This window comes from Neolamprologus multifasciatus, chromosome 4 (assembly GCF_963576455.1).
Source record: "Neolamprologus multifasciatus chromosome 4, fNeoMul1.2, whole genome shotgun sequence".
Taxonomy (NCBI): Eukaryota; Metazoa; Chordata; class Actinopteri; order Cichliformes; family Cichlidae; genus Neolamprologus; species Neolamprologus multifasciatus.
Genome location: NC_140442.1, coordinates 19,812,627 through 19,840,033, shown reverse-complemented (window position 1 = coordinate 19,840,033; position 27,407 = coordinate 19,812,627). Strand labels below are relative to the sequence as shown.

Here is a 27,407-nt window from a genome sequence, read left to right as displayed (position 1 = left end):
TCAGCAGCAGAACAGCACCCCTGTGGTTTCACTGCTTAAGGACACTACAGCGGGGTGGATCTAAAGTGAGCTTATAAACAACCTAAGAGGACTGGGAGAAAGGGGGGGAATAAAGCTCGTGTTCAAACCAGCAGGAGAACGCAGGAAGTCTTGGATCCAGGTTTTCATGGGGAGTTAGCCCACAGCAGAGAACAGCAGCCCCCTGTGGAGATTCAGATGGAGCTGTCTCCAGACTGCATACCTCGGATATGTAGTGCTGTATGGGAGAAGCGGACCGGCTGTGCTGTGATGCACAAGCCCATAAAAGCTCACTGTTAATGTTGTGCAGTACGGAACAGTGAGCATGACTTTTCTCCGTGTCCCCTCTGCTTCCTTGCCCTACTGTAAACCCGCTGCTGTACCAGGGCCTGGAGCATTGTCTCATTCTTCCCCAGCAACCCTGAGAGAGTTGATGCAGAGAGCCTGTCACAGTCAAGCTTCACAGATCATTTATTATTAATTCAGCAACTATGAGGTGGGTGGAGGGAGCAGGACAAAAAGCCACAGAGAGAGGGTAGAAGGCAATTGTGAGGCCTGTTTAGACAAAAAATATATATAAATGGATGTGAGAAGATTTATTGCAAAGACAGCAGCAAGAATTTTATGAAGTTGTCTAAATAAATAAGTGTATCCTTTTAACAGACAGCTGCTGAAAGGAAGATGGAGGTGAGCTTGGGCATGCGGTTGTGTAGAGAACAGGTAGCCTCAAAGCTTTGCCTTGTAGCTACACGCTTCCTGCCTCCTGCAGGCTGTTGTGCCACAGGCAGAAACATCTCCATGTCATAGCTCATCAGCTGTGTTCCCAGTCTCAGATCAGCCTGCCCACTATGTGGTGCAGAAGTTCTCTGGGGGGTTTTCTGCCTGCACTCTGTCAAAACACACCATGCCAGTGAGGAGAAAACGGGAAGAAGCTCTGTGAAGTCAACATGGTCAGGGGCAAAGTTGGGCAGTAAGATCTAGAAACAAAGACGAAGACGGATGGATATCTTTTTAATACAGTATAGTACATTATATAAATTCTTCTTCTTTTTTAAATATACGCTCCTCAAAGAATTAAAGAAACACTTTGAAAACACATCAGATCTCAATGGGGAAACAAAATAATTCTGATTCTGATTTGATTGTTTGGTTAGAGACATTCACACCAGTGTCCTGCTAAAGATCATTTTGTAGCTCTGGCACTGCTCATCCTGTTCCTTCTTGTACAAAGGAGCAGATACTGTTGAGTTAAGGACCTTCAAAAGCCCTTTCCAGCTCTCCTAGAGTAACTACCTGTCTCCTGGGACCTCCCCTATGCTCTTGCGACTGTGCTGGGAGACAAGGCAAACCTTCTGGCAATGGCATGTAATGTCATGAGTCCAGGATTTCTAGCTAAATGCAAAAGTAGTGAAAAAACAGTCAGAAAAAATGTCAGTTTCCTCCACCTGTAAAACTATGTCTTTTTAAAACAGGGGTGTCAAACTCCAGGCCTTCAAGGGCCGATGTCCTGCAGGTTTTAGATGTGTCCTTGATCCAACACAGCTGATTTAAATTGCTAAATTACCTCCTCAACATGTCATGAAGTTCTCCACAGGCCTGGTAATGAACTAATCATTTGATTCAGGTGTGTTGACCCAAGGTGAGATCTAAAACCTGCAGGACACCGGCCCTCGAGGCCTGGAGTTCGACACCTGTGTTGTAGTGACTCCCTCTGCTACTTAACTGACCAGATCAATATCCCAGAAGTTAAACTGACTTGATGCTTTACTCTGACTAAAATGTTCCTTTAATTTTTTGAGCAGTGTATGATAGCATACATGTAATATTATCTGAAGCCGATTAAAATCAGGGCCTGCAGATTCTTTTCTTCAGAAGTGAAACCAATTTTCATATTTTGCTGTAGAGTGATTTTCAATCCAGCAGCATTCCCCACAGGCCTACATAAACCAGAAGTCGACACTAGCTTTTTTTTGTTACTCATCTTCCCATTTCTCATTCTCTTTAGAGCAACATGTGTTATGGTAGATTGTGTAATTTACAGCAGGAACTCATTATCTTCATCACGCTCAGTCTGAAACGCCTTTGAAAAACAAAAATCCCTTTCTGCGCACACACATAAAGCCCTCTGTGATCCATCATTGTTTTTCACATGGATAAATATTCTTTGGTGAAGGCAATGCTGTTTGTGTTTAAAGTGAGATGTAAACATTTATTTCAATACCATACAGTGCCACTTCATTTCCTTTCTCCATATGCTCGATGCAGCACACAAAAACATGCATCTGACAGTATAAATCAACCTAATATGAAAGAAAATAGACTGGATATGTTTTTTTAAGAATTTGGGTAACTGATTATAAACTGACTATTGGAACATATGAGGCAAAGTGTGTGCTGTAACTGCGTTTAATTGTGTGTTTAGCTTTATTTGTTTTGGTGAGAGCTTAGTTCACATTCCCAGGAAGTCTGACTCAACTGTGCATCCCAAGGGTTGGAGGGTGTCAGGTTCAGTAACCTGAGGATCTCATTTCGCTTTTATGCAGATGATGCGGTTGGAATGCTGCCCCTCCCTGAGCCTGGTTCTGATAGAGATTTCTTCCTATTGAAAGTAAGTTTTTCCTTCCCACTGTGGGAATTGTCAAGGTTTTCTCCTATTATTGTAGGGCTGTGTTACATTGAATTGAATTGAATTGAATTGAATTGAATTGAATTGAATTGAATTGAATTGAATTGAATTGAGTATGGTAACCCAAATGCTAACCCAGACCCCAGATACACTGGACAGGCCGGCTGTGTGTTTATTTCAATTATTTTATCTTGGGGTCAAAATGACCCTGATTGGGTTCATTATATAAATTCAATACACATAATGTTTACTTCACATTACAAGAAAATTAAGTAATACCAGAGTCACAGAATAGTAAGTTAGTTGTTAAGTAATAATATGGATGGCACTTGGGATAAAAGCTGAAAGTTACATTAAATAAGAGTTTAGTTTGTCATTTTACAAAATATGCAAATTAATTGCAAGTTTGCAGTAATAAAAATCATTGCGTTTTAAAATTAGCATTAATTAGATAAGTGATAATGCTGTGAAAATAATAAAGTTTTGCAATGTGAGTAAATTATTCTTGGAGTCCCCGGGGAACACAGGTGGTAGTCTGTGTACATTGAATAAATGAAATGCAAGCACTATAAATCCCAGAGCAAAGACATCAATCACACCCTAAACCTGGACCCATAAATAGCTCAGTCGTACTGCCACCATCAGTCACTCTTTTCAAACCAGCACACTCATTAAAGAAATAAAAACACAGTAAACACATGCAGGCAGAACCTGACGCAGCAATTTCCCAGAAAATCACAGTTGTTTGGTTGCTGTTAGTGATGTGTAGGTTGCTTTTTCAGACAGGCATCTTAAAGCAGAAAAAACAACTAAAATGTAAAGAAAACAAACATCAACTTACATGTATTAAATCCCTGCAGTGAGCACCATGATTTCCGTACACCACGAGATTTAGCTCGATGTTCTCAGGCAGTTTGTTCTCTGCACGTTCCACCAGGTTGGGCTATTTTCTACTATGCCCTATGGTGAAGCCTTGTGATGATTGCAGGTATATCTACTGCTGACTGATGGGCATGCATGTTTGCATCATCATCCATAAATTATTACAAACCAGTTGTCCACAACTTTCAGAGTGAGTCATATTAGATATACATTTTAGAATTTAAAAGAAAATGCCAGCACTTTGAGCCAAAACTGCAAGTTAATGTTATTAATGTTATGCATAATGCTAGAATTATGTCTATAACATTTAAGAAGGATTGACAGAATGGATTTTGTTAGGACAGCAGAACAACATAATCAGTTTCCCCTGTTTTGAATGCTCCAAACCAATAAGTCTCTTATTTAAATGATGATTAATAAGAACAGTATGGTACATGCTAATGGACCTGCTTCCGAATGCTGCATTGCGTAGTTATGCCGGTTGCAACTGAGCCTAATACTTTCAGCAGTAGAGAGTCTTCTTTTGTTCTGCTACACGTGGACAAATAAATAACCTGAATAGAAACTTTACGTGCAGAATTCAGGGTTTGCCCGATTAACAGCATCTTATTAGACGAGAAGGCCTGTGCTGAAATATCAGGAGGGTTATAAAGGTTAGCCTGCCTCTGCACCAGTGAGGGCTAAAATATCTGTTGTTATGATGGGGTGAAAAAAAATGAATGGTACTGTGGAGATGAAGATAAAGCTGGGGGGATGCACCGTCAGAGTTTTGAATCACCTTTTTTTCCTGTTATTCTTCAGCACCTCATAGTGGTCAAAGGTAATGACTGCAAGATGTTCCACATCTCATAATGAAAACTGTTCTTTAAGTACAAATGCAATAACCCTGAGATATTTGCACACCAAACAGTCACATTACCATTGCAGTCTGCGACTTAATGCACTTCTAATATTGCCTGTGAAACTGAATGTCTTTGTTACTGAGAGAAACCCCACAGCCCAAGGCTTTTTAATTGATGGGGACAGCTGCACCATTTGTTAACAGATGAATACTTTCATCTATTTGACAGAACAGCAGAAGAACTGATCAATATCCAGAGTTGTAGCCATATTTAATTAATATCACATCATATTTTCTTATGTGTTGTATTCATCCCCAAATTACTAATTTGATGATGAACTTCTTATATAAATCATTTCTGTGTGCTCTGCTGCTAAAAATCTTCATCTCTGAGTTTTAAGCTGAGGTTACTGAGCACTGGATCGAGGACGAGTTATAAAGTGGCGCAGCATGTTGTCAAAACACTGTCTGTTTAAGAGATTAGATCACGACTCGGTTTGTTCCCACAGTTCAACAAAAAACAGCACATGACATTCATAATGAAAGAAAAAGCTGCAAGGTAAGGGGGCAAGAGAAGCAAAACATGGCCTTTAAGTTCTTGCATATTTTTTGATGAGCTTTTTGTTTTAGTTGGACTATCCAACAGAGACACAATGCTTTCTCATTTCCTCACACAAAAAATTTCATTAAATTATTTTTACAATAAACAGTTTGGGGTTTTTTAATAATAGAAAGTGGAAGAAGCAGCTACTTCCAGGTCAGCCAAGCAGCAAGAGGGAACATAACTGATAAGATGAGGAACACCCCCACTCGTCTCTGCCAGAATGTCTGTCATATGTTCCTCCTGAAGCTGTGTGTTATTAATCTTACAATCGTGAAACACCTTTACCAGAATGTCCTCTGGACCACTCAGCCTGCTGCTGCTCCTGATTTACACATCTGTGAGAACCCACCCCACTGATACAGGATATTTTATAAACTGATTTTCACTTTTCTCTCTTTTTTCTTTTCTCCTTCTCAGATAAAGGACAGTGACTCAAACATTCTGTAAATACTCTAGAAGTTTGTACAATTTTTACCATTACAACAATTAAGGTTACCCAGCTCTATTCGAAAAGTACGCTATTTTTACATCACATATCAAAAAGAGCTACTTTTTTGCAGGAAGTGGATATTGTTCTGTGCACTCTTGCCCCTTGATATTTTAAACTCCTCAGCAAGACTCATTGAAGGTATTTTTAGTCACAGATGACACTGGGTAGTCTTTGACATCATGCTGAGCTTGAATAGACATCACAAATTTTTAACAGCTTTCAAACAGCAGGAATTTGAATAACACTCCTAGTGTCTTCCTTTTTTTTACTTCTTGTGCCAAATTCTTTGGTTCCTTGCCAGGTGGATGCAGAAGCAGTCACAGTCGCAAAAGAATAAACTACAATAATAATAGTAATAAATTAATAATAATAATAATAGTAATTGCTAATTACAATGAACTGTTTATGAAAATAAATATTAATTTTGTGTAGATTTTTGCCCCATTTTCAGCAAAATAGACACTGATGCTAAATATAATTTAAGGCATTGCTGCTTTGTGATTCAAATGTATTAAGTTACTATGCTAACTGGCATGTGGCTAACATGTGGCAAACACAAAAGTAGCATTGATAGTACTTAGCAAGAAAGCTAAAATGGATAGTTCACAAGACCTCAAACTCTTCCACCAAACTCAAATGTCATTGTTTGTTGAAGAGATATTGTTAATTCAGAATAAAACTCGTGTTCTCAACGAGGTGTACTACGGCTAACAGTGCTTGACCACTGAAATCTAAAAAATAGTCAAGGACTACAATCTCATTGGCAACAGTAGGCTATTTCCTCAGGAAGCTAGCTTGGCTACAGATTTTTTAAATATGTTTCTGTAATTTTGTAGGCACATCTGTGACCCAATGACAAAGACTGGAACTTGACAAACTGAGAGAGGAGCATTTATTCATCTTTCAGTGCACGTACGTTACAGATAAACCTGTACTCTTTGATAAAATACCGATGGCTGTCAAGCACGCTAGTCAAGCTGCTTGTCTCTGTGGGCACCCCTACAGGAAGTGGCTAAAAGAGAAGAAGAAGAAGACTCCAGCTAATGCATATTCTAGACTGCCCTCTGTTCCAAGATGAGTTTGGTTTCTGGGACTTGACAGTCCAGCAGAAGCAATGGCATTCAAGTGATAGTCAGTCATTAGACAAGTTTTTTTTTACGCAACAATGGAAAGGCCAGTTTGATTGAAGAAGGCTGTGTTAGCTTATTATTGTTTTTTTTCTTGCAGTACTCCACATTTCCCCCAATGTTCTGCCCTTCAGTAATGTCTTTTAGGATGACAGAATTTAGGTGGTATGTAAAATGTTGAGTAATCCACTGACGAACATTGACGTATCCCTGAAAAAGGACATGATTATTCTCGAGCAGGTCACAGCCATAGCCCTCAATCATCGATTCTGTGCTCAAGGAGGTGACCCCCAAGAGCCTGCATGCATAGCAGAGTGGGACAGGAAGCTTATGAAACAATGGCAGTCAAAGGCAAGAAACAGGTAAAGTTATTACTAAGAAATGTCGGACATGACAATTATATTCCCAGGTTCAGAGCCTTTGCTGTTATGAAAATGGAAATATAAATTTGCATACTGCTATCAAACTCCAACAGAGCTGTTTTCAAAGCTACTGCTGAGTGTGGAGCTCACAGAGATTTGAAGGAGACAACCTCGAACAGAGCTGAGGCTCATTTCTTTACGAACCGTGAAGCCGCAAACATTTCATGACTGGCTATGAGCGTGTGGTGACTGTGATACTGCAGAATGACAATCAGTGGTGATATTATCTGATCAATCTAAATATCTTATGTGCCTAAAATCTTTAAAGAGTGTCTACAATCATAGAAACTACTTCTTTCACTTCTAAGGTTTTACATATCATGACATTAAAAATTCATCGTGTTCTTATCAAGCCTTAAAATTAACTTGCATGAACAGTGACTATGATATTTTACATCATGTCATCATTTATTTAACAAAAAATGAGCCAAAATGCAGATTTAGTGTGTGAAAACTAAATGCATTGTTATTACTTTCATAGGAATTAAGAAGATAAGTAGCAGCTAAGTGCTGCTGATCAAATGCACTTGATTAATTCTTCATCAGCAAATGTGAGCACCTCTATGAAAGCAGAGGTTTGGCAGTTTGCTGGTGTGGGGCATTCAGGTGTGTGTTAACGCAATTCCATGGAGGAAGGAAATCAACAATAATTTTAGAGAAGCAAATGTCGATGCCCATCAATCTGGGAAAAGTTGTAAGGTCATTTCCAAATAACTTAAAGTTCCTCATTCTACAGTAAGAAAGATTGTTCACACATCTTTCCAGCAGTGGACGTCCCAGTAAACTCGTGCAATGCTCAGAGAAACTGCAAAAACCCCAAGATTTACATATCAGACTTTCTGTCATGTTCAATGTCAAAGTTCATGATAGTACAATTAGAAAAAGACAGAACAAGTGTGACTTTTCTGTAAGTATTGGCAGAAGAAGCCTCTTCTCTCCAAAGAGAACATGGCAGCACAGCTTACGTTTACAAAGTTCCACCTCCAAACGATTTCTGGACATCTGCCTTTTGGACAGATGAGACCAAAGTGAAGATGTTTGGTACACAGTATCGTGTTCGAAACAAATGATTTGATGTGATTAATCACATTACCCTGTGATATGTGCATGATTGCCATATAGTAACCTTACAGTCAGCTTTTTACTCAGTGATCCATCACTAATAAGGCTTTTTTTCTTCATGCATGCCTCGTGTTTTGATACGTCTCAGTGGAATATGAAGAACTGAACCATAATACTGTTCATCACACGGTGACCTCGGTAGCCACGGCAACCACAGCATCAGTGGTGACCATGTAACATTGATACCACTGACAATGGGGAATAAAGATAGGACCTAAAATTGAACACAAGAGGATTATTTTTTCATGCAACTGCGGTCTTCCAACGTGGAAAGTGTGGACACAGTGTATGAAATCTGGATAGGAAGAGAATTGTTTGAGTGTGTGAATTGGTCATTTTTGTTTGTACCATTACAAAGCCTATTTCAGGCAGTCAAAATAGGAAACTTTAGAAAGATCTGGCTGTGATCTACTTCACTGTTATGAAGAAAAACCAAACACCTGCTGCTAAGGCCAAAAATGAGTTATCAGATGCACAAAATTAAAATGACGCTTCTTTAAGAAAATATCTAGACTCAGTGACTGAATCAAAATATCCAAATTAGTCACATCAGTCTCACTGGACTTTAAACTATCAGTTTCCCAGTATAAAGTCAGCATGATTTCAGATTGCAACAGTGTGAGAAGGTGAAAGAAGATGAAATCCTGAAGCCACCAAAGTGAACACCTTCCACCACCTGTCTATACATCGACAGGTGGTGTCTATGCCTACACAGGTGGTAGTCCAAAAAGGCTGTCCAAAAAGACTATGAACAGAATTGGTGACAAAGGGCAACCCTGGCAGAGTCTGCCACCCACCAGGAAAGAGTCCAACTTATAGCCAGCAATACAGACTAGATTGTAATTAAGAGAAAAATGGGCTAAATAATTGATTTATTTTGAAGCATTAAAGCAGTGCTATAAAATATAGGAATTACGTAACTGCTGCCCCACTAGAGATGTAGGTACTTGTTGTTTTCTGGGACGTATGGCTGGATGTTCTGTTGTGGTCACTGACCCACTCCTTTGGATGGTTGGGGAGGGGGGACTCTGCTGGGTACTGCCTGGAGACATGGGACCTTGATCTCGACTCACAATGGGGTGGCCAACCTCCAGCAGAGTCGGCTGCCCATCAGCTCTGGTCCTCTGAGACTCCTGCCCTTTAGCAACTGGCACCTTATCTAGGGCCTTCCTCCTTCTCCTGCTGGGATGGGCGAGCAGATATCGCTAAGATGTGTGGCCTCAGGTCTTCAGGACTCTTGGGGCTGCAGATGGCCCAGATCTCCTGGACCTATCTCTGTCTGCCTCTGCTTCCCGCCTCTTCCCACCATCATTTTCAAGTACTTCTCAAGTACTGGCAGACACATACACACTCCACACTCTCTTCCTGTCTCTCACACTCATACTAAAACACACAGACCTCACAAGAAGATTATTGATTTATGAGCATTTTCAATTTTTTGCGTTCCAGGTACTGAATGTTTGTTCTTCTTAAATGTGCTTGCAGGTCATTCTGATTCTGATTGCAAAAGCTGCCAGACAGGACAGGATTTTCTGGACAGGACTTTCATTTTTTCACATTCAAAGACATCCAGATGTGGATTTTTCCAGCTGTAAAGAGGTGTTTCTCATCAGCTGAGCAGGGTCCTTAAATTCTTCAGTAGTTTGGTTTGGAGTACATACGGTCTTCACTGCTGTTTGCACATCAGTAATTTCAGCTTGAAGCACTAGAGGGCAGACTTCAGGCAGCAGCACTGCATGGAAACTCAGTGCCATCTGGCTGTGATCCGCTTGAATGTGACAGAGGCTTTCACTGTTGCCACCACATCAGGAGATATCAGTTTCATTTTCCATTATCTAAGATTTAATTGGTATGATATAACATGAACCTTTTTGAAGGTCTCCATACAGCTGATATGTTTTTTCAGGTCAGTCATCTTATTAACACTGTGGGAAATTATGCAAATGCCCAAGGCTTTGTTGAGAGCACAGCAGAAACAAAGCCTGCAGACTACAGCATTCATATTTGCTGGAATAAGCTGCTGATTAATTTTTTACTCCAGGAAGAAAATTATAATCATAATTTCAGCATTGGGACTGTAGTGTCAGTTCTTCTCTCTCTTCCTTCAACAGACTGATTGCAAAACATTGGGCAAAAATCCATCTAAGCAGAGATTCCCAGAGCTTACTCACTGCCTCCTACAGCTTTTCTGGGCAGGACACCGAGCCATTCCCAAGTGATACAATATGGTATGAAAAATAATATTTCACACAAGGTATCACTTCACGGTGCCGATGTTCCAAGCTTTTGTTCAAATCACACTGTTTTGTCATATTATTTGTTAGACAATTCAGTTAATTCAGATAATTAAAAAGCACTAAACAAGGTTTAAACGTCCAGTAACCAGAGAGGAGGCCAAGCACACAGTTTACCAGTACACCCAGTTAAACTGTTACTTCCTGTTATCCAAGTGAATGAGGGTTTGACTGTTTGTTTGTTTGGTGTCCCTTCTGAAGGGAGGGAGTATGTAACTGGTTCAGTTTGTTTGTTTGTCCATCTGTCTGTTTGTTAGCAGTCTAGAGTTTTCAAGATATCATTTTGAATTTTTTTGTGATGATAGATGTCAATAACAGCTCGAGCTGATTTAATTTAGGTGAAAATCAGGTAAAGATCAAGGTCACATCAAAACTGAAAATCAGTTAAACTTTTATAACTCACACTATTTGGTTGGGTAAGTCTTTGACCTTGACCTTCATTGTTAAAGGTCAAAGTTGACCTTGAAGAAAATTTTCAAGAAATCATACTGAGTACTCTATTACATGAAAAGGGATGGAGAGAACTGTAAAACACACTTTATATATTTTTAATACGACACCCTGTGACATAACAATGACACCATAACAGGCTAACCTCATCATATTGTAAAAAGCATTAGAAACTATCAGAGTTCTAGTATAGCCTATGTCCTTCGAGTGCATGCTTACCAGGCTGTAAACATGTTTTCTGAGAGTTTATAAAGATTGACTCATTTTTCTTAAGTGGTCACAAGAGAAACTCATGTTTTTGATTCTTCCTGCTTTGCGTAATTTTTACGCGCAACAATAACTGAGGAAATGACAAGTATGGTAACTAATATCAAATGCCACGCTGTCAATCCTTTTAAATAACCTGGATAAATTAAAGTAAAATGGCAGTTTATTAGAAACGCATACAAACACAAATCCAATGATTCCATTAGTATAGATTCAAGGGAATACGGGGCTCTATCAAGTAAATTGAAATATGATTAATGAACGTCTGGTCACATCAGCACATTTTAAACACGTGAATGTGCACATAAGAATACTTGAGGACAAAACTCAGGGGATTCAGAGGTTAATTCTATCTGAAGAACAACAGCACATGCTGTCTTTACTGTTCTTCGACATAAATTATGCTAAAAAGAAGACATCATGTCTGTGTTTTCTACGCCTCAGACCTTTGAAGGATGTGAGAAGACTAAAAAATTGCTTCTTATTGTTGAATTTTTCTCGTCATCATAACAAAAGAAAGGGCAAAGTAAATGGTACAGATCCTGAGGAAGTAGCAGCCACTTCCTGTTCAGTCAAGCGTGCCCGATAAGACATGGAACAGCCCTTCAGCACCACTGCCTTCTGTTCACTCCACCTCTCCCTAAGTAAAAAGTCCTCCCTGGTCTGGCTGTGACCGCCCTTTCTGGCCTCCGTCCTTGCAGATGTATTGTAGTCTTTCAGCGGTAAACCACCTTCACCCAGGATGGGCTGCAGACCCCCCGGCTTGCTGTTTCTGACTAGCCTGCTACACATCTGTAAGAACCCAGACTGAGGATGCAGGATGTTACTATATTATAAATAAAATCTCCTGATTTTCACCTGATATTTTTTTTTCTTCCACTCTGTGTGACTTACAGGGCATTGTGCTGGAGGACAGGGGTGTAAGTATAACTGCATTACACGCCTGATCTTATAATAACTAGTGCAGACTCCCTGGTGTAGTAACAGTTACAGTCCTTTCTATATTTAACAAAAAAAGCTGTTTTCACACAAAAAGAAATTGATTTGTCACAGGCGATGCTGGGCCATGTTTTAATCACCTTCAATTTGAATAATACGACATTTGAAAGCTTTCAGAAGGCCATACAACTAGGTGTCTATAAAGTTGCCACGATCTTAGAAGACCACCTTTCCTCTGAAATAAAGAAATAACACCCGTGTTTAAAAAATGTAATTCGATTGTGGTGTCTCTGAAGCGTCCTTATTAAAGTGACATCTTGTTGATTTAAACTTTGAAAGCGCTGGTGTCATCATCATTCAAAGCTAGGCTCAGGGTTTGTTATTTACAGCAAACCAGGTTTGTATTCATAGCGTCATCTTTGTTGCACAGTTAGCCACTTCACATCCCAGAATCCAGATTAACAGCAATCGGCTACCGTAAGGATGTGGAGTGATTGTTTCCACTTCCACTGTGCTGTTGTCGTGGAGGGAAATCAGAAGTTTGAATGAATCCACATGGTTTTCCAAGGGGATGTAGAGGGTCGACACTGTTTACTGAGGTGCTTTCCTTCCTCCATCAGTTCCTCTGTGCACACGACTGATGAGCAGGAAGCACCTTTCCATAGTCTTAACCTGGCGCTTGTGCTACTGTTTAGGTCTTTTTTTTATGTTTGTTGATTATTTCTTTCCCATTCATCTTCTGTTTCTGTCTCTGTGTCTGTGTATTTGTGGACTACAGCATACACCATAGATACTGTTCGCCTCACAATCGAACCCAGGAACGCAGTTCAGACCGGGACAGCAGTGAGGCTACGCTGCCAGGTCAGCGTCAGTCACAGCAACATCCCTAACCTGCTACACAGTTTCCAGCTCACACGGGACGATGTTCCTATCTACACCAACAACGCCACAGAAGACACGGTCGAGTATAAGATTAACCCAGCCAGAGCTGCCGACTCTGGAAATTATGAATGTCGAGTCTCAGTCAAGAACAAGGCCAAAGCCAGCAACAGCCAGAAACTGGACGTGAAAGGTACAGTTACATTTACAAGTAAAGGTCTGGAGATTATTCTAAATGTGACATTTACATTTGGAAACTGTTTTTATAAAGCCACAAAATGCAATCAAAGGAGCGCTAAGCACAAACAAAGCTTATCATCTTTTCTTTGCACAAAATGTATTAATCAAGGAGAATCAGAGCAGAAGGAACGCCTAAATTATCAGTTTTTCAGCGCGAACAAAAGAAAAGTGTGCAATCGTGGATGATCTCAGAATTTTCTCTGTGTTAAAAACAAATATCCTGCAGCGGCAGAGCCAATCAGGTTATCTCAGCATAATCAAGCTTTTAAAGTTTACTGAAGACAAAATTGAAAAGAAGGAAGGAAACTACAACAAGAGGAGGCAGCTGCAGTAAAGGCCAACTCCTAAGAAGGAAGCCCATTTCAGGCGGGAGCTGCCTGTCCAGTGTCCAATTACATTTGAGCCCTTAAAAACTGGCAGCTGTTTAGGGAAACTGTCGCACTTTCTACACATTTTATATGAAATGAGTTCAACATCTGAATCTTGATTGTTTGATGTCACACATATCCAATATTTTGTCTAAAATTGAGCAAATTTTCTGATATTTTTGCATCTAACTACTTATGCACTATATTATTATATATATTATTTGAACTATAATATGAAAGAAATATGAATAGTAGGTTCACATCTGTAGTAATGTGGTTGTTTTGTTTTCTTATTTTTTTATGACTATAAATAATAAGATATATACTCCAAAAATATTTTGCGGCCCTAGACTTTTTTCAGTTTGTCATCAAATTTGTGAGCTACAATCACACACTGGCTAATGAATGTCTTCCCTCAATTATATTTTGGCAGTAGAGCTTCTCACGTCCAAGTGCATGTCTCATACCCCCTTTTCTTCCTGCCTGGCAGCTCCATCTTCAACATCCCTTGTCCGGTATACCCACCATGCCTCCTCTGCAGATGGTCAAGCCTTTGCAGCCTTTCTTCGCTAACTTTGTCCAACATTTGGAGAAACTAATATATTTAATATACCTGAATGTGCTTTTCAGGCTTGCAGACCCCCACCCTGCATTTGACTACTTCATCGCCCTATGAGAACGAGGAGTTTAAAGCCACCTGCAGTGCTCCAGAGGAGAAAGGACCCCTCAATTTCCAGTTTTACCAGAGTTTTAGGACCGGATCCCCTGAGGTCATAAAGCAGCTGTCACAGGGGGGCAACTCATCAACGGCTACACTGAGACTGAGTCACATCGGAAACTGTATCCTCTACTGTGACTATGAAATCCGCTTGGTTTCTGGGAACCAAAAATCTAACAGTAGCAAAAAGGTTGAACTCATAGTCAAAGGTGAGTCGATCGAATGTTGCTATGTCACAATGAAAAGCTCTGACTGCCTATGGAGGAGTGTGTCTGACTATTCTGGATTTTGTCTTGTAGCACTCCACATCACCCCCATCATAAATATACTTCCCTCCAATAATCTCTCTGAGGGTGATATAATTGAAGTGGTCTGCAGAGTTGTCAATCCTCCGAGCAACACTGAAGTGTTCTTGACAAAAGACAAAGTGATCCTCAAGCAGGTCAGAGCTGCAGCCCTGAGTCATAAATTCACTGTACGAGAGGATGACTCTGGAGAGCTTGTGTGCAAAGCAGAGTGGGGCAGTGTGCAGAAAGAAACCTCGCAAAGAATCACAGTCAGATGTAAGCATCAATTACTCTGAATTTTTCAAACATCATGAATCATTTTTTTTTTCATCTTATCAAATTAAATCGAATCAAAAATAATATATATGCACAGCATAAAGATTGTATGAATTCTTAATTTTTGCTCTCTAATCCCAACAGCGCTGTTTTCAAAGCCACAGCTGACTGTGGAGCCAACAGACATAGTTGAAGGAGACTACTTCCAATTGACCTGCTCTGTTAGCATTCTTGATTCCAGTAAGATCAACAATGAAACCCTGCAGTACTCCATCTTCAAAGATAACACTGAAGTCGCAAATACTGCCACTTATGTGACTGTGGCACAACTTTCTGCAAGTGGCAACTACACCTGTAATGCCACGTCTGATTCTCTGACACGCACTATTGTGAAGGAGAGCCAAAAACAATTCGTCAAGGTCAAAGGTGAGTTTAAGCCAACCGAAGTATTGCTGTTGTCACAATAAAGATGTGGGACATGTTTTACTTTGTTAGCCATGCATGTAATGTGTCAGCCTGTTGGTCCGTTTATTCTGTTGGTTTAGGCTTAAGTGTTACATTCAACATCTATTTAGAAGAAATTTGGAGACATTTCTGTACATTTCTGAAAATTCTGTGAAAAAAAAATGGATTCACTCCTCTGATGACACCATTAGCCATTTTTGCATTTTCTTAAACCAAACTGAGTATTATCTGTAGAGAGAACGTGCGGGAATCAGACCCTGTCCTGGTCTATGCAACAGGTGAGAAACCTCCTCCTAAAATAGTGCACAGTTCAGTTTGTGCAGAGTATGAAAACAACTATCAGGTCTATTTTTGTATTGAAGAAAAAGGTCATGAGATTCCCATCATCCTCAAATGTACTTTGTGTTTTGTTTCAGATCACACTTGTTAACATACTAACACACTATACAGTGATGGGGAACTAGCATAAGAGGATGAGCATATTGGCATTTACCTGGAAGCCTTACAGTGCAGCATCAGAGTTCCCAGCATGGCTGTAGACTCACAGTCTGGTTTAATGCTATCTTATTCTCCATTCCCAGTTCCTGTTTCAGAGCCTGTGCTGTCTGTGGTGGGAGGTACGCTGTTTCTGGGAAAGCCCTTCCAGCTGAGTTGTTACAGTCAGAGAGGAACTCTGCCCATCAACTACACCCTGTATCAACCTAGTAAACCAAACGACATAAAAGTCGTGACCAAGCGCGGTGAAAAGGCTATCTTCAACCTCACATCCATCACCCAAATATCGGACATAAAAAACATTCTTTGCCATGCAAAAAACAGTCAACTAAAGCCTCCCACGACAGGAACAGGAGAGCAACTACTAAAATCGTCCAACATCATAGGTTTGTTGGACTGATGACCATGAAATGAATAAAACTGATATAAAACATGTTGAACCCAAGTCTAACACTTTTTTTTTCTCTGTGAAGAACCTGTGTCAAAACCACACTTGACCACTGAGCCCAGGATGGAGGACATCTCTGAGGGTTACAACATGACTCTTCTCTGCTCTGTTCAGAGAGGTAGTTTTCCCATTAACTTTACCTGGTACAGTCAGGAAAAAGGTTTCCTTGATTCCAAGACCTCCAGGAAACTGAAAGAATCTCACAGCATCAGCAATGTCAAAGGAGATCATGCTGGAAGATACTACTGTGAGTGCACAAACCCAGCTGCAGAGTCCAAGCGAAGTGCCACCATCATAATTGGAGGTGTGTGTTTTATCTTCAGTTAATAGCAATGTGTATGGGAGGGTGGGGGGTGGGGGTTAACATCAGCTGGACTTTAAAGATATGTGATGTTGAAAAGTGAGGATATTCATGTTATTATGAGGGCGCTCGCTTCCTCCTGCATTATCAACAAGCAACCAATTCGAAGCAATAAAATTGTCGTTCTTCACAACCACTGACAGATTTTGAAGTTAACAGTATGGTTGTTTTTAATTAATATATATTCCTCTCTATTAAAATAAGTCTTTTATTAACATGTTTTCAATTAAATTAAATGCATTTTATTTATATAGTGCCAAATCTTAATTGTCACCTCAAGACGCTTTATATTGCAAGGTATTGTAAGGTAACTCCTCTACAATAATACGGAGAAAAGCACAACAATCAGACGATCACAGCACGGTGGCACGGTGGTTAGCACTGTTGCCGCACAGCAAGAAGGTCCTGAGTTCAATTCCAACATCAGGCCGGGGTCTTTCTGTGTGGAGTTTGCATGTTCTCCCCGTGTTTGCATGGGTTCTCTCTGGGTACTCCGGCTTCCTCCCACCGTCCAAAGACATGCAGCTTGTGGGGATAGGTTAATTGGATAATCCAAATTGTCACTAGGTGTGAATGTGCGAATGAATGTGAGTGCGAATGGTTGTCTGTCCCTGCGACAGACTGGCAACCTGTCCAGGGTGTACCCTGCCTCTCGCCCTATGACAGCTGGGATAGGCTCCAGCGCCCCCCGCGACCCTGAAAAGGATAAGCGGAAGTGAATGGATGGATGGAGTGTGTTATCTGGTTTCATGGATAGATAGAGTGAATGGATAGAGTGATGGATAGGTGATTTTCATACCAATGAAAATGCATGCTGTGCCTATAATAATACTGCCTAAAGAAAGCCTGTATAATGTCATTAGAATTACAGGCCTAACAGGACAAGCATGGAGATGAGTCCGCTATCTGAGGCCATAAAAAGATCATTCTTAACTTTCACCAGCGTTCTTTACTTTCCTTCTTGTTATTGTGGAAACAATGCACCGTCATTCAATTTTATTTTATTTATATAGGGCCAAATCACAACAACAGTTGCCTCAGTAGTTTTTTAATGTCTCCAATTGTATTTCAGCTGTACATGCTATCATTGTTTTGACACTAAATACTGTGTTAGCTGTTTATGGATACAGTTTGCTATGAAATACTTAAGAAATCTAAAATAGCTGCTGGAATTTCTATTCATTTACACTAAGAGTAGCCTGAGAACTTATTCTACAAAGTTCTCAGGCTACTCTTAAATTCATCTTAATTTCTTCTTCATGTTATCAAGTGGTAAATAATAATCTAAATATATCTAATAAATGACTACAAAGTCTGAACATATGAAGAAGTCAAAAATAATAAATGAATGCTTAAAATATTTTCATTGGGGATAAAATGAGTTGCAATGCTATGCAAGTCTTGAGCCACCTCTCATTTCTTTATGTTTTGCAAGGAAATGGGAAATAGGTTCAATTATTTCCTAAAGATGTGCAAATATATATGCAAATACATAATGTAAGGCAAAAGCAGAAGCAAAAGGAAATTTCCCACGAGTGGGACTAATAAAGGTTATCTTATCGTATCTTTTTGAAATGCATTCAAAGCTTAGGGCATCCGGGATCATTGTCATGCTGAAAAACAGAGCTGTTGCCAGTCAGAGGCTGTTCACACTGCATTTCATGGTGGATCAAAATATTTTCTGTGTTCATAATTTCATCAGTTTTAGTCCCAGTATTATTGATCCCCAACACCACTGGCTAAAATGCAACCCCGACACCATCATGGATCCTTCACTGTATTTTACAGATAGCTGTAGACAGTCACTGTGGCATTCCTCAGCCGTTTTTCACTATTTCCCTTCCTTAAGAATGGGAAGCAGGGAATCACCCTTCCACTTAAATCATTTCTGATGAGGCTTCAGTAAGCGGTAGATGAGTTAACTGAAATGTCAGCTCTTTCAGATTTTTTTCTGTTTCTTAAAGACATGAATTTCAGATACTGTTCTTCTGCTGTGCTCCAATTGTCCAGTTTCCTAATTTTTTAAGGATAAGGTGCTAAACCTTACATCTGATATGAATATATGAATAAATAAATTGATTATGCACCTGTACATGCACTCATGTGTGACATTTAAACAACTTTAAGCCAAAATGAGGTTTTGTGAGTACATTTTATTGCTGTGTTTTGTAACTAAGTAATGACCTTAGTCACATGTATTCTGCAGTGAAGATGGCTGGCTGGAAGAAAGGTCTTATTGCAGTCTTTTGCCTCCTCTTCGTAATGGCCATCATCCTCTTTCTTTTCTACAAAAAGCGTCTCCCCAAATTAAAGAAAAGACGCACCGGCACCTTATCAGTGTAAGTAACATTTCTTGTGTTCTTATCAGTATCTTAAAGGTTAGTTACCAGAGTATGGTTCCCATACATCCTCCTGTTGAACGTACTTTGTGTTCACTTTGTTTTAGGAAGGCAGCCAGCACCAAAGTAGAGCGAATGAGCCTCACCCAGGCAGATGTCAACGAAGCCGCAAATGGTGCAGCTCCTTATGCTGATGCAGTTTCATTTAGCACCAAAACACAGTCTTTTCAAGGCGCTTTATTTTGTAAAGTAATAACTATACAATAATATAGAGAAAACACCAAGAATCCTAACATAAAATTATCCTAATTATATATTAAACATATGTTGTCTTGAGTGGTTTTGATGTTAAAGCAGGAGAATGTATCAGTTACATAACTGAGATCTGTGCCATGTTTATTCTCCCTGTGCAGCAACTCCAGGCATGATGGGGAAAAGTATTTGGAGTGAACATGTATCAGGCTCAGGTATGTAAAGTACTTTTTTATTGGTAGCAACTCATGAAATCTCATGAAGATTCAAAGTCAACAATATTTTAATTCAAAAGGTTTGTTTCCCGTCACATAAATTTGTCCAGTAAGTGTGCTCTTCTGGGCTTTTTTGTCTCCTTTTAATGAGGAAACATCTCACCCGGTGAGACAGAATGATCAATCAGTGTGTTTCTGATTTCTTTTAGAGAAAAACTGAGATCATTGGCACAAAAAATAAGTTATTCCATGTCAGCTACTCAGACATTGTTGACTTTTGTCTTTTAATTCTGTTTTTGAAAAAGAAAATAGCAAAAGAACATATCTTTGTCATTAAATATAATGTCATACTATTTTTTTAAATAAAAATAATGAAATATTGCAATATGCAAGTAATTTAAGTTTGCTCATTTCACTGTGTTGCAGAGTCTGATGACAACTGTAGTACAAACACTCTAGAAAAGCCAGAAAATCAGTACAAAGAGGATCAGCTGAGACAGGCAGATCCCAGCAGAGGTGAGAGATTGTTTCTGAATTTTAAGAAGTTGTCATTTGACTTTTTAAAGCTCAGTCTAAAATATTATATCTGTTCCATGTCAGTTCCGGTGAAACAGGGCACAGACACAGTACACGGTGAAGTACGCAACTCCCAGCAAGGTACGACTAACATCCTGGTCTTCACACAGACGCCTTTTCTACTACACAGTCAAGAAAAATCAGGTCATTAGATTAAGAAAAAAACGCTAGCAACAGGAAACAGGATCAACCCCAACTGTAAACATCTGCATTGTTACTGAAAGAATGTACCATTAAAACAGAAGGGCCAGTCCCTAGGTGTCCACTTCCTGCTTTCGTCAAAGAGCACTTCCTGTTGTTGCAACAGACTCATACAATGCTTGCATCTGTTAAGGCTAAGTAAGCAAAGTGCTTGATTGTTTGAAATTTATTGTCCATTGTTCAGTTCGGCTCCTAATAATATAATATTACTTAATGAGTGATACAGCACAATTCAGCTCAGTTTTATTTATACACCACCACATCCTAAGTTAAGTCATCTCAGGGCACTTTACATAATCAGAGTTAAGAACTTGATGTATTATATGGAGAAAGCAAATGATCTGGAGTGAAGGGTTTTTGTGCATGTGTCTCAGGAAGCAGCGTGTCTAAAAAGACACGAGCTTATGAGAATGATCAGTATGAATGTGTCGGATGTGATAAGCTGCCTGTTTCCTGGGAATAGAGAGCTGTTCATGGGAGTGCTGGAAACTAAAACAGCCCTCATTTAATCCTCACACACCTTTTGTTTCCTGAGCTTGTCCTCTGGCTTTGTTTTTGCAGGTGTTCAAGAGCTGGCTGATGCTGTAAGTGTGAACACGTCATGTATACACATACTACCAAGAGCTGCACGCACACACACACACTCATGACTGTATTGTGCCTTTGCTCAGAGAAACATCTCACAGACAGAAACTGTCCAATAAGTGGAAACCCAGTGGAGACACTTTTTATTGTTTGTAGAAAGGTAACTTAAAGTGTTGCATTTCATGTAATATAAAATTTGCAGGAAAAAAGCATCTAATGTAGCTGAGTAAAAGGCTCCAAATTTGCTCATCACATTGAGTTAACTCATTAGGAGGAGTAATATGATAGCGGCTCTCAAACCTCCTCCATCCTTCTGGAGGAGCTCTCCAGAGTTTGTAGAAACAATCCTGATGAATGTCTCATGTTATCGCTGTATCAACTGAGAAATAATAATCTTAATAAGTAAAATCACTAAACAGTACCGCACTGTAGTAACCGTACAGTCAGCATTTAACTCAGTGAGCCAATGAAAATAATCGTTCATACAACCTTCGTGTTTCAACAGGCGTCCGTGGAATATGCAGAACTGAATCATGATACCAATCACCGAAGCGACCCCAGTGACCACGGTTACCACAGTGACCCCAGTAACCATGGTTACCACATCGCCAATGATGACCAGCCAAATGACAATAGTGTTAGCATTAATTGCGCTAACGACGAGGAATGAAACCCTGACCAGATACCAGGCTCAACAAGAATATTTGTTCCCGTATTTATCCAGCTTGTTCATGTGGCTCAGTCTTTGTGCTCATATGTTTTTTTATAATGCTTTGGAAAAACAATCCACACTGTACATGTACTTGCTTTGTCCTCGTTGGCTAAATACATGGTTTTGTTAAACAAGTCTCTCTATTTTTGTCAATTTTTTTAATGAAAGAAGAAAACACATTCAGATGTGCATCTTTTGAACTGTAAAGAGGTGTTTCTCATCAGCTGAGCAGGGTCCTTAAACTCTTCAGTAGTTTGGTTTGGAGTACATTCGGTCTTCACTGCTGTTTGCACATCAGTGATTTCAGCTTGAAGCACTAGAGGGCAGACTTCAGGCAGCAGCGCTGCTTGGAAACTCAGTGCCATCTGGCTGTGATCAGCTTGAATGTGAGAGAGGCTTTCACTGTTGCCACCACATCAGGAGATATCAGTTTCATTTTCCATTATCTAAGATTTAATTGGAATGATATAACATGAATCTATTCAAGGTCTCCATACAGCTGATATGTTTTTCTAGGTCAGTCATCTTATTAACACTGTGGGAAGTTATGCAAATGCCCAAGGCTTTGTTGAGAGCACAGCAGAAACAAAGCATGCATGCAGTATGCATTGCGGTGTTTGGACTCTAGCATTTGGAATAAGCTGTTAATTTATTTTTCACTCCTGGAAGAAAATAATCAGAGTCAATATCACTTTTGGAGCTACACCAGATTTTTGTTTCAGCTTTTGAAAGCGCAAACAAATTTATTAAAAACAGAAAAAGGAGAAACATTAAAAAGTTTATATTTATTTAATCATAATTTACTGTGATTTGGGATGGTATTAATAAATGCCATGATTAATTCATTACTTCATACCTGACACGATGGCTCTGCAACCAGATTAAACTGAGTATGTTATGTTCCTCCTTGTTTTCTGTTATCAAGGCTGTTACAATGGTAGTTGCTCTTATTAAACACAGCCAAAGTTTCAAATAAGGAGGTCAGTGTATGTTCAAGTAATCTCTTTATTTTACAGCTCAGGCTTCAGGCTGCCAATCAAAAGAAAGCTGGATTACAGGAAGGGTCAACGGAGCTAAACCATCTTCAAGTGAGAGACTGCACCAAGGCAGGTCCCCTTTAAAGGCACAGTCAGATATTTTTTGAAGTTATTTAATAGAAAAAAAGGATACTGTACTCATAAATATACATATAATAGTGTCAAATTACATCTTCCAACAAACTAATGTGTTCTTATAAAACTTATAATTAATATGTTTAATGTGGGGCAGGTTTGTGTTTTGTGGAAGCCACGATGTTACTCCACCACATAAAATGTGTTTATAGTTAATCCTAAAATTATCAATAACAGACATCTGTGAATTATTAATTAAACATGAACTCAATATTAAATCCAAAACAAAACCTCACCAGTAAAAGTACCTGCTATAAAAAGGATGTTTACTAGGATCTTAAAACCAAGACAGCTATAGATCTATGACTTCTTTCATGGATGACAAAAGTTCCCTCTCCTCATTTTCACGGGCAGCATACGTTGGGTTCACTTTGTTTGCTGCAACTCTTGTCGACAGTCTGGATTATGAGGCTCTGCTGTTCGACACGAGGTTTTTAGGAACACCACACAGCAAATGCGGGAATCTGTTACACAAACTAAGCTAACGCTAAAAGCTTGCCACCAACTCAAACAATCTTTAATAACCATCCATCTGAAGCTTGCATGTCTACGACTGTGATCAATAAGAAATAAAAAAAACCCTCTAAAATCTCCTCCTCCATCACTTCAAAATTTGCTTATTGCTTCATGCATGTGTGCATATGTAACACCAGGGCGATTCTGCAAGGTCCTCTGAGGCAAATAGAAATATCTTCAAGCTCCGAGGTGCCAAAATGAAAGCCCACCTCTGCTCTGAAGATAGAGCAGTGCCTCAGTGAACCTGTGGTTTATTAATCAAGTTACTTAACCAGGAGGCTGAGCTTGACATGGGGGAACAGTGTATTCTGAGCCGCAGCGATCACGCACTCTGGAACTGATACTTTGTTACATTAATATCAGAAGTGTAAGTTATACAGTATCATTAGAAATAAATTGGAGCTACTTTTGGCTGCTAGCTTATTCACAAGGTGTCACCCCAGCGGGTAGCTCGGCATGTTTGATTTGGCAGTTTTTTTGCCCTTCCTGAAGCAACCCCCAAAGGGATTTGTGTCTCCTCCTCCTCTCAATTCATTTGTATTTATTTAGAGCTCAAGTCACCTTAAGGCAGACCCTATAATAATAGAGAGAAACCACAACAATCAAATAACCGTCTTTGAGCAAGCACTTGGTAGCAGTGGGAAAGAAAAACGCCCTTTTAACAGGAAGAAACCTCCAGTAGAACCAGACTCAGGGACTAAGTAAACTCATGACCGAGTTAAGCAAACGTGTAAACCACTACAGTATGGAGCCTCACAGCTGCTGGAATTTAATCAACAGCAGACAGAGAACTTGACTTGTTTTTCGATACGTGAAAAGGCAAAACAGCAAAGTCACCATTACCCACTTTAACCTGAGCATGTGCTAGAAGACAGTGTGCAAATGCTTGGAGTGAATTCCTGCCGCTCATTTCAGTCACTGTACACTTTGCCCAAGGATGGTCCTAAACTGTATCAGGGGCAGCCTGAGGATTTACTACTGCTCCTAAAGTTATGACCTGTGAGCCAATGCGGTAACCTGACTGACCTTTTGGACTCCTATTAGAAGGAGGCATGTCGCACTACCCCCAGGGAGTACAACGGTCACATGATCGAGACTTAAGGTGGATATTATGTGGCGGATAAGGAAAGGGGCTTGGCTATATGCATACATATGTCTGGAGTGATGGATTAGTCTAGCAGGCCCAGTACAGTCTTCTGTCTACTTTCTCTGTGCTGCACGTACGCTGTTTGTTTCTCAGCCACGTAACCTGATCCAGCCCCCTCATGTATCTGGAGCACAACTCTTGAACTGCCATTGGCTGCTGTGCTAATATTAGCATATTGCCCCCTGTGAAATGCATTCTGGGAATATCCTGTCTTTTCCTTGGCCTTATGGAGCCAGTGCTGTTTCTGGTCTTCAGATGAAGCAGTGAGGTCATCGTGTAGACCACCGCTTCCTTCTTCCTGCAAAGGATCCCCAGCCATGGTGTAATTGTTCTAAATGTGGCATTATATATTTGCACTTCACAAACAATCTTTGAAATTCTACTTCTGCGTGTCTTTTCTTTGAGGTCTCTCCACTTTCCTCTCTTTCACTATTGTCACTGTCTGATAAAGTTAAAAGGTAACTAAAAAAAGGAGTATCTGTACCAGCAATGTTATTTCTTGTCATCCTTGCAATCAGTAGTTAATATCACTCCCAAAAACGTTGGGTAAATTTCATATACTTTTATAGGTTTACTTTTTCAGCTATAGTTCACATTCAGTAGGTATATGGAAGTGTATGTGTGGTTGAGCATATGTTTGACTCTGACTATGTCCACTTCTCTAATGTATGTTTTATTTACCTTTGATCATAAGTTTGATCATTAATTAATTGTTTTTCTGTTACTTAACTACTTTGGTGTAGTATGAATGGCGATGGGAGTCAATATTGGTTGGAAAAACTGCAATTTATGACAGTTCAAAATCTGTGCACTCCTTCACATTTCCCAAAGCTGGACTGGAGTCTTTGCCAGGCTGATTCTGGCCCCCATGTCTTAAGTTTGACACCCAGTAAACAAAGTTAAAAATAATCAGCATTCTTTCAAAAAGTCTATAGACACTGATATAAAATTTTTATTGTGAATCTGTTTATTTATTGTCACAATAACGGAGTAAGAGTAGCGACAGCTATAACAGTTAAAGCATCAGATGTTGTTAAGAAGTGCCTCATTCATTGTGCTTTTACAAAAATTATTATTTACTCTATACTTTTTTTGTTCTGCATGCTCAGTAATCGAGCATTTTTGGAAGAAGTGATGCATTTGTTGTGATTTTAAAGACCTTCACTGATATATGCAGATATATAGAAAGAGATCATTTTTACATAGTGGCAGTAATGCACTCTTAAACAGCGTTATAAAGCAAGGATGGTTATGCAATTGCAAAAACTAAATACCTCTGTCCTTTTTAAGCTTAAATGACCTCGAGGTTACTTTTAGTCAAACCACAGCTAATTTAAACAAACTTAGTACTTCTGGAGAAGAGCTTTATATGAGATGAGAGAATGGCAAAATAATGAGTTTATACAATGTGCATTTGCAGTTTCCTGATTGGAAATAATCAAAGCTCAAAGGCTCCAAGCTAAAGGCATGTGTGGAAGACTGATTCTCCATTGTCCTTCGTATGACGAGTAAAGGTTACATTCAGTAAGTCCACCTGTTTGATGCCCTCCACCCTTAATAATTTAAGCTCTCCCAAATCCAGGAAATTAATTCTTCATAACCTTGAGCAACCTGGTCAGAAAAAGCAGAGGTTCACCGGACTGACGTCTTCTTAGCTGACCGTTTCCACTTTTAAACACATAGACTCATTGTGCAATCGTGCATCAAAAGATTACACACATGTATGGAGATTTTTTAACCTCTGACCTCCTTTTCCATGAATGCAGGCTTCAGCTAAGGTAACCCTATCCTCTCACAAACTGCTCCCACTTCCATCTGTTCTCGGTTTGATCCCTCAGACTCTCTCTGTGCCCTGGACAGCTGCAGTGCCATTTTGCGGGGAAGCATTCTTCACACAATGTCAGCAACAGCATCCCTTACTGACGTAGCAGCTTCATAATCAGATGCGTTATCCTTGATTTGGATGACATGCTGACTGTTTTTCTAAACAGTCCGTGAATTCTCTCCTGAGACTGTTTTCACAGCTCCATTAGAAGCCTTTAAATTTTGGGCTACAAGGAAAACATAAGTGTTTTTGTGGGAACATGCACAGTCAGTAGGAAACTTCTCTTAGCTTTGCTAACATTTGAACAAGGGATAAGCTTTTGCATGCATGTACTATGCTATGTGCAACTGATGCCACTTTGTTAGGTACACCTTTTCAGCTGGACATTAAACACAAAGATCTAATCAACCAATCATATGGCACCAACAAAGTGGAAGTGAGAACGGCGGACTGCTGTTCAGCCAATAGCAACTCAAATAATCAGAACGCCATATTCCAAGGTATGCGAATACCATTACACCACCAGGCTGCTGGTGGTGTAATGGTTGGGAATATTTTTTTGGCACACTTGGGCATAATTTGATCACCACAGCCTATGTGAGTATTGTTGCTGTATTGTTGAGCACCAGTAAGATGTGGCGGGACGAGAGACGCCCAGCTGACAAATCAGCAGCAACCGTGTCCTGCTATCATGTAAATATGGACCAGAATCTCTGAGGAATGTTTCCAGCACCTTGATCAAAAGGAGGTCCAACACAGTGCTAGCAGGGTGTTAATACAGTTAGTGTACACAGAGTGTAGTGCTCAATCACACACACTGATAGCACCTGTTATGTTTAGGCCTAAATTATATTCGTGGTATTAATGAATGTGTTAAAAGTATGTTAAACTGCATAATGCACAGATGAACTGAACAGAGCTCTGATAAAATGGCCCTGATAACACAGTTTCAGCTGATCTGTGCTGCTGTTATATATTAAATACAAAAAGACACAATTCATTGATTCAGTTACTGTAATGAAAAGAGCAGTATGTGGAATAGCACATTGAATTTTGGGTTAGGTGTGTCCTCTGATAAATCTAAAAAAGATTTTATATTGTGCACATCTACTTTTTATTATATATGTTATTGCTGTGAAACCTGCAATGCTATTAGCTTAAAAACAACATTATATTATTATTAAAAAATCAGTCTGTAGTAAAGAATATGGACCATTTCTCATGGAAACTATGAGCTCATGACTGGAG

The 27,407-nt window shown here is 39.7% G+C and overlaps 1 protein-coding gene across 1 annotated transcript; it reads left to right on the top strand.

Annotated features, from left to right (window-relative positions):
• Window positions 1-11,762: 11,762 nt before the first annotated feature.
• On the top strand, window positions 11,763-21,633 carry pecam1a (platelet and endothelial cell adhesion molecule 1a). The gene is made up of 15 exons (XM_085157844.1): window positions 11,763-11,937; window positions 12,040-12,063; window positions 12,861-13,154; window positions 14,200-14,496; window positions 14,587-14,850; window positions 14,995-15,276; window positions 15,897-16,196; window positions 16,284-16,562; window positions 18,826-18,958; window positions 19,066-19,133; window positions 19,372-19,425; window positions 19,852-19,941; window positions 20,026-20,082; window positions 20,764-20,786; window positions 21,293-21,633. Exons 1-15 carry the CDS (start codon window positions 11,886-11,888, stop codon window positions 21,455-21,457), a joined length of 2,382 nt encoding a protein of 793 aa, XP_085013970.1. The 5' UTR covers window positions 11,763-11,885; the 3' UTR covers window positions 21,458-21,633.
• The last annotated feature ends 5,774 nt before the right edge of the window (window positions 21,634-27,407 follow it).

Coding starts and splice junctions, on each gene's coding strand:
- pecam1a (XM_085157844.1), top strand. CDS start 11,886: ATGGGCTGCAGACCCCCCGGCTTGCTGTTTCTGACTAGCCTGCTACAC. Junction 15,277..15,896: donor ACAATTCGTCAAGGTCAAAG/GTGAGTTTAAGC, acceptor CTCCATTCCCAG/TTCCTGTTTCAGAGCCTGTG. Junction 19,426..19,851: donor TGAACATGTATCAGGCTCAG/GTATGTAAAGTA, acceptor ACTGTGTTGCAG/AGTCTGATGACAACTGTAGT.